This window comes from Hemibagrus wyckioides, linkage group LG18, assembly GCF_019097595.1.
Source record: "Hemibagrus wyckioides isolate EC202008001 linkage group LG18, SWU_Hwy_1.0, whole genome shotgun sequence".
Taxonomy (NCBI): domain Eukaryota; kingdom Metazoa; phylum Chordata; class Actinopteri; order Siluriformes; family Bagridae; genus Hemibagrus; species Hemibagrus wyckioides.
In genome coordinates this window covers 15942501-15950578 of record NC_080727.1, presented here as the reverse complement: position 1 = coordinate 15950578, position 8078 = coordinate 15942501, and the positions used below count along the sequence as shown (strand labels likewise).

Sequence of the window (8078 nt, the reverse complement as noted above, 5' to 3'; positions counted from 1 at the left end):
TAAGATCAGGGATATAAAAGGTAATATGTGATGGTTTCTTTTGAATTATTTTTGGCTTATGAATACAATACTTTGCTAAGATAATTAACAGATTAATGATGTAATTTTGTTTATCAGACAAATATGGGTCTTGAAAGCAAAGTAAAATATCATGAAGTTCCAAATTAAGGGCTTTGTTTATTTTTTTTGGTTATGTCTTTTTTAAAGTCAACCTATAAGGAAATAGAAAAAGGGCAATAGAACAATAAATGTTCAATATCTTCAACTGATATGTTGCAAAAGGTACATTCATCACAAACACTATGAGTATATCTACTAACAGCTGCATTTACAGGATAACATCTGTGAAGGTTTTCCCCAAACTGTTGCCACAAAGGTAGAAGCACACAATTGTCTAGAATGTCTTTGCGTGCTGTAACATTAAGATTTCAACTCGGAGAAAGTAAGAGACCCAAACTAGTTCCAGTACGACATTTCCCCTGTGCAGAAATGTTCATAAAGTCATGGTGTCAGGTCTCCTTAGTGCCTGAACTCACTAATGCTCTTGTAGCTGAATGAGCAAATCCCCACAGTCATGTTTTAAAATTCAGTGGCCAGTGGGACATTCAACAAAACATATGGGGGTGACTGGTCAGTGTTCACATATTTGTAGCCAAATAGTGTCCAAAAAATTGTGAAGATTTTAGCAGCAGGTTTTTAAACCCTGTAACCATCAGCACTGTTGTTTTATGTTTTATGGCTTTATGGCTATGTTTTATTAAAAAGTCAAGCTAACAAGACAATCTGGGCATCTGAATTTACAAATTTTCCTATGAAAGCTACATTATTACCTCTCAAACCCAACAGCAAGACCTTTAACTGCTTTCTTCCCAAAGATAAAGCTCATCCACAGTGATGATGAATATTAGTAGTTTTGGCTCATATTTGCCATCCTTAATTTTTATGTTCTTGTATTAGGTGTATCCCAGGATAGCATCCAGATCTGTAATGACCCACAAGATAAAGAGCTTGCCGAGAATTAAATCAATAAGTGACTCAGTTAATGAATCTTCATCACTTTCCACTTCCTTTCTTGCTCTGATTCTTTCTCTGTGCACTTTTAATGTCCTTTTGCCAAGCACTTTTTTTTTTTTTTTTTTACATTTTTACTCTTTTTGTTTTTTGACATGTGCAAACAAGAAACAAACAAGAAACAAATAGAAGTCGGGGCCCTTTCCTCCCATAAGAGGAGTTCCCTATGATGTCACCATTTTATGGGACCCCACAAAGAAAGAAAGAACGTCACATACTTAGTTAAATTGAGTCAACCTCCATCGCAGTGTGGTATGGCAGATCCACATTGTGTGAAAAGAAATCACTGCAAAGGGATGTAAAAATACAGGCCATTCCTAGAAAAGAAATGCTGTTCCAATCTTCAAGAGCCTTGCAGCAGCCTTTGAAACAGGACAACAGTTTCAAAGCATATTGCCAAAGATACTCTGAGGTGGTTCAAAACCAAGAAATTGAATGTATTTAAACACCCCATTTAGATCCCAGACCACAATCTGATGAAGAATCTGTAGCAAGACCAATCTGACATAATTTGCTAAAGTTTGTTAAGAAGAATTGGAAAAAAATATCAGGATCCAGATGTGTAAACCTTACAGAAACATAGAAGATTTGTAGCTGTAATGGCAGCCAGAAGTGAGTCTATGGAGTATTGATCCAGGTGATTAAATACCTTTTCAATCAACAATGTTTCTGTCATCATTCATTCAACTATTCATTCATCTTCTTTATCCAGGGTGGATCCCGAGCTGATCCCAGGAACTCTGTAAGAAGGCAAGAGAACAGACAGCGGATGGGACGTCTGTCCAGTACATCATGCATGCACACTTTCACACACTCATGCACACCCAGGGACAATTTAGTGTCCACTACCTACATGATTTTGGACAATGGGAGGAACCCAGAACACACGGAGAACATAGTATGTGCAAAACTCTTTACAGAGCTCAGAATTGTGTGTTTGGATTAAGAAAAAATCTTTTGCATCTTCACATGTTAGACATATTGTGTAACTCAGATGGTCAGCCCATTTTAGTTCTAGGATGGAACACTACAAAATGTGGAAAAGTTTGAGTGGGCTGAATATCGTTTTGCAAGATTCTTTAAGCTTAAGCCAAATCTTCTTATTCAGCACTTGTCCGTGTTTTCCATAAATAAGTAAAGAATATTAATAGCCATAACTATGCTATGGAAACAATCCACAGCATGATAGAAGCAGCAGGGAGGGTCTGCTCTAAAATTAGACCTGATTCACAGCAGACTAACAGACAAATTTTCACCATTTCCCAAATACATTTTTTAAATTTATTTATTTTAAAGGAACCTAAGCTTCAGCTCTTTTCATTTTTAGCCTTCCTGAAAAACCCTGCCAGAAAATACGTCCGGATCATAGATTCTCTTCTTTCTGATGCTTTTATGCATTTTTGGCATTCTCTCTTTATTTGTATCTTATCTCTGTGTGAGTTTTTCGTTCCACTCTGACATATGGCCACGCAGCAAGAGAGAGAGAGAGAGAGAGAGAGAGAGAAAGTGAGGGAGAGTGAGACAGAGAGAGATGTACATACACACAGTCTTCACAAAAAAACACATCAAACAGGGTGAGATGAGCTCCTGAGGCTCATCTCCCCCCATCTTTTCTGTACCTAGTTACAATTTAAATTAATAATCTCCAGTAATGGCCAGTACCTGAACCTCCATGTGCACCCAGTACTCCTCACTAAGGTTAAAGAAGGTGTCGGACTGAAAAGTCAGCCTGAGAAAAGAAGCCGAAGCAAAGGAGCGGCTCGTTTATAACCTCAGGTATGCACTTCTTTCACTTCAGGAGGTAAATGTAAAGTGAAAGGGTTTACAATGTAAATGTCAATGTCCATTGTCAAATCTGTCAGTCCGTGTCTGAATTTCTGTTCCATGCAAATCGTTTTTTTTCTGAAGAATCTATGTGAAGAAATATTAGTTCTTTTTCAGGTATTCTCTAGTTATTCTTGGATTTTAATCAAAAACACTGCATTATTGTATTTTTACTTTAGAGTTTCTAGAATTTTGTTTTGTTGTATCAAGAGTCCACAAAAACACATGTAGTGATCATATAGCCAGTTATTAGCACACTTTTATAGTCTGTTAGTTCTTGGTGTTAATTTAAATGAATTGTTGATGTACCTCAACCATTGATAGATTTCACAAGTTTGCACCATTCAATCCTTTCTACATTAACCAGCATGCATCGAAAAAACTTGTAACATATCCTTTGGGGATTCCCATTCCAATCAACTGATTCCTTAATGAATAGGCAGATGTGCTAATGGCTAGTGCTACTGGCTAGGTTACTGCTAGCACTTATGAGGACTAGTCCAGTCCAGCAGTTGTTAATGTGATTCATGTGGAACTCTATCTTATAGCACTAGTGAATTCTAAATTCTGATTAGTTGTTATCATTTTTATAGTAAAAGCTAATATACAGAGTGGTGTATGGAGGATGCTGCACATAAATGAGTGATGTTATTTAACACTGAAAATGATGATTTTTTTTCCTTAAGGAGAATTTATTTTAACATTTATGGAAGGAGGTCTCTTATGTCAGTGCATATGAGGTCTCTTATGTCTACACTTTGTACCAGTCAAAGATAAAACAAAACATAAACCTTAAATTTTCTGAAACTGGACAGAGAAGTTTACTTTTTCTCCATAAATGACAAGTACCATTTTTATTAACTTAAAGAGAGAGAAAAAAAAGAGGCTGGTAAGGGAACGACTGCTCATAGCTGCTATAATAAATTTAAGTGATAATTAATCAACATCATAGAAGCAAGAGCAAGTTATAAGACATAAGCCTGCATAAGCCTTACCCCAAAAGCTATAGGCCTATTCCTGAAATGATGAAGCTAACACTACTGCAGTAACTGTTGCAAACAAGGAAGTGGAATTTTACATGGTGAACCCTGATGAGCAGTCAATATAAGCTCTCTTGGAATGCAATCGATTTAATCAAATCAAATGAACTTGTTTTACAGACATTCTGCAACATCAAATGTAAGTGATAATTAACTGTAAAAAAAGAATGCCCAAAAAGGCATGTTAAATAGTTAAAATAGATAACTGGTGTGAAAGTCCTGTCGTATAAGAGGAATAAAAGAGTGCAGAACATGCTGTAATAGGAAAATTAAATCACACCACCTTCATTACAATAATTACTTTCCAAAAATAACATGCCCTGAAAATGTCTTACTTATTTCATAACGAGGATTCACTTTTGATTAGTTAGTGGAAGTCAGCACATACATAAGTTATCAAAGGTACATAATTTCCTTGGCCTTAAATGAGGAACAAGCTTAAAAGTAACAACGTTGAGATATAAGCATACACTATATTGGCAAAAGTTTTGGGACACTCCTCCAAATCATTGAATTCAGGATTTGATTTTCAGGGGTTGGGTTTGGCCCCTTAGTTCAGCATACCAAGACATCTTGGACAATTTCATGCTCCCAACTTTGTGGGAACAGTTTGGGGATGACCCCTTCCTGTTCCAACATGACTGTGTACTAGTGCACAAAGCAAGCTCCATAAAGACATGGAAGAGCGAGTTTGATGTGGAGGAACTTCTCACCAAACTCATCCTGACCTAGAACACGTTTGGAATAAATTAGAGCGGAGACTGCGAGCCAGGCCTTCTCGTCCAACCTCACAAATGCACTTCAGGAGGTCAAAAATTCCCATAAACACACTCCTAAACCTTGTGGAAAGCCTTCCCAGAAGAGTTGTTATAGCTGCCAAGGGCGGGCCAACTCCATATTACATTCATGTACATGTAAAGGCAGATGTCCCAAAACTTTTGGCAATATAGTGTGTAATAAACAAATACACAGACTATGGTTAACTAACATCGATGATAATGGTATAAGGACATTACGGGCATTCAAAAGATTTAATTAAAATTACATTTATTATTTACTGTCAATCTATAGTTTGACATGCCACATAAATGGAACATGATTGTACTATCAAAGTGACCATCAATCAATATCACAAGACTTTGTCAATTTTATTAATTCTAAAGTTATTTATCTGACAGATACAAATACAGCGTGATTGTGAAAGACATTTGACGTGTGTTTAAAATATCTTTTACTTTTTACTTTACATACATATTTGTAAATTTGATTTCACAAATGACACCAGGATCAGTGAATCAGTATATTTTGTTTCTAGTATATTTTGTTTCTTTGATTCATATAAAAACTTTTTTTTTTTTTGCATGTGTATAAAGGGACAGTAGAAGATGCGTGGACAGAAACCGGACGTGGAGGAGCTGCTGAGGCAGTCTCAGACCGAGCTGCTCTGGATTCGGAGGCAGTTGGCAATCATTGCAGCTCGGAACGCAAGTCACACCCGGGCTAGAGAGAAGGTCAGTCTGAACAAGTCACCTTTTTTGTTATTTCCTAATTTCATATTGTTTAACCTCCTAAATATTAAATACAGAATTCCCCTTCAGCATATTTGGTGTCTAAAGTAATGGAAGCTTACTGTTGTAGCCTCCAGTTTAACATGGTGAGCTAAGTGTGAGTGTGTAAATCATCCCAGTGCTGTTTCCTTATTTGGCTTTGTGGAGTTCTTCAGTGTCTCATACTCTCTTCCTGATGGGGTTTCTAATACTGTATGACTTGCTTATAGCTATCAGCATGGACTACAGGACAGTCACTGAGAGAAACACACTAGCATGAGACTCAGATAGGTGGTGTGACCTAAGGTGGAGCTGTATATTAGAAGGGAATTGTATTCCTATTTATGTGAAAATGGTGATACTGATATATGACATTTTGATTCAGTCGTGCTAAACTAGAAGCTATAGGTTTCCGTTATAACTGAGATAGCTTTGTAACTAGGAGGTGTTGTGAAAGATAGAATTCTCTTCTTTCCAATAAAATTGGTCGCTCAATTAGGTGATCATGGAGTGTAAAGTCAGTGGGAAAAAACTGGAACTGGAGCACAAGGTCATGATTTTAACTCTTGATGCATCAGAAACAAACACAAGGTGGTGCCAGTGTGCTCAAGAACATGCAGTTCGCAGCTAGACACCACCTACCAAAGTATGATGATGAGAAACGAGTAATGTTGCTGTCCAATCAAAGACCTTGTGTTCCAAGAGGTACAGCAGGTGTGGTTGCAGTGTGCCGTCCAATCACGACTCACCTCTGTAAACATTGTATCAGGTCTCCACTGAGAATTAACATGGCAGTTTAAACTGATGTGTTTGCACTGTGTGTGTGTGTGTGTGTGTGTATGTTAGTGGTGGTGGGATTGAGGGTGGGGGCTCTATCGTGGTTGCTAGGCAACAGAAAGACGAAGACTATGAGACGATCCCTGTAGAATCTGTTCCTTTTCAGCATTAAAAAGACACTAATGGCCTCAGTACCTGCTGCCGTGTCTCACTAATCCCTCTTAATGTCACTAAGATCTCTGATATGATGTGAGATAAACACCAACAGCTCTGACATCCATTTCCTCCATCCTCTCTCTTTTAAGTTCTCATTAACTTGGCAAAAAGCAGGCTGTGTGACATGACCTTGTAGGTCAGGAGATAAACGTAGCGTAAATTAGAGAAAGGAAAAAATCAGGCCAAGGTAAAAGAAGAGAAAGGACAAATGCTGAATATGCAAATTTTGTCATTTTGGTCCAGAATATTAGAGTGTATGGGTGTTGAAAATTTTAATTCCACTTGAACATGTCAGATGAACCCATTAAACATCTCTGTAAAGTAATACATTGTCTAATATGTTTTTAATATGCAAAAGCAGCATGCTTACACCTTTACCCTTATTAAAAATGCCAGGATCTATGAATATATGTGAATATGCAAATTAGATATTTAAATCCGCCATCTTGTCCTCCTGCCATATATTCAAACACTAACTATACTGATACTGATATGAGTGGTCAGTATCTGAGAGTATTAAAAACACAGTAAACAGCAACTTTTAGATGTAGTTCTTTTCCATGAAATGGCAAACATTTTGCACTGTTGATCTACTGCATTGTCCTGTGCAGGAGAAAAAAGGAAAAAAATGTCTTTATCTAATTATCATCAGGCTATTATTAAATTCACTGTTATATTCAACACATCCATGTAGGCCTATTGAATCTTTTCATTTTTGGTGAAATTTAGTTTGCCTTTTTTCTATTTTGGCCACTTTTGACAATTTGCACGCAAATACATTCAGGCAGGTTCCATAACAAATAAATAAATAGTTAAAATTGTCAAATGTGAACATATTGAATATGTGAACATATTCTGATAGACTGTATTTCAAACAGCTTTCTATTTAACTTGACAGAATGCTGCATCACTGCAACCTACGGGAAGGAAACTCAAGTCAGAAGGTTCATATCAGCCACAACATTGGCAGTCATGAAAGATCCACATGTTGATTGGCTCCACTGGTGTTTTTATTGAAGAAAAGAAAGGCTCTCTGTGTGATAACTTGTGGTTTGAATGCAGTGCTGCTATGAAAAAGGTTAAATGATGTTGATGGCTTACTGGTACCTTGTTATCCTGTAAAATTTTGCATAGCAATCTGCTTCAGAGAGGGGGTGGAGGGAAAGCAGGGTGGAAAAGTCACTTTTCAAACTGCAGTGTAGCTACGCTATTTTTTCAATCATCTAATTAGCATCGGAAATCCCTACATTTTTTCATAATCAACCTGCACTGTAGATATTTTAGTCCATCATTTAATTGCTTTTGTTTGGTTGTTAACTTATTTACAGGTCAATCCAGCGGAGCGGTTTCTTATGAATCAGTAGTGATATGTGAGAGGGTGAGAGTCTGGTGAGACAGTGAGAGACTGAGAGAGACAGGTGAGATAGTAAAAGACTGGCAAGACAATGCAACACTACTTTGCCAGTGTGGCACTACAGAGACAGTGAGAGACTGGTGAGACAGTGAAAGGCTACTGAGATGTGTATCTATGTGAGAGAGAGAGAGAGAGAGAGAGAGAGGGAGGCTGCTCAGAGAGAGAGAGAGACTTTTAGCTTTAATTCAA

General features: G+C 37.3%; 1 protein-coding gene across 6 annotated transcripts in view; it reads left to right on the top strand.

Moving 5' to 3' along the window:
• Positions 1-2724: 2724 nt before the first annotated feature.
• The window catches only part of rimbp2a (RIMS binding protein 2a), a 66434-nt gene continuing 61080 nt past the window's right edge, over positions 2725-8078 (top strand). For 3 of the 6 annotated variants that reach the window (XM_058416080.1, XM_058416077.1, XM_058416076.1), the window contains exons 1-2: positions 2830-2847; positions 5309-5446. In XM_058416080.1, coding sequence (XP_058272063.1) covers positions 5321-5446 — 126 coding nt within the window. In that variant the 5' untranslated portion in view covers positions 2830-2847; positions 5309-5320. Of the gene's footprint in view, positions 2848-5308; positions 5447-8078 lie in introns of all 6 variants that reach the window. The other 3 variants (XM_058416078.1, XM_058416075.1, XM_058416081.1) reach the window with 3 other exon arrangements.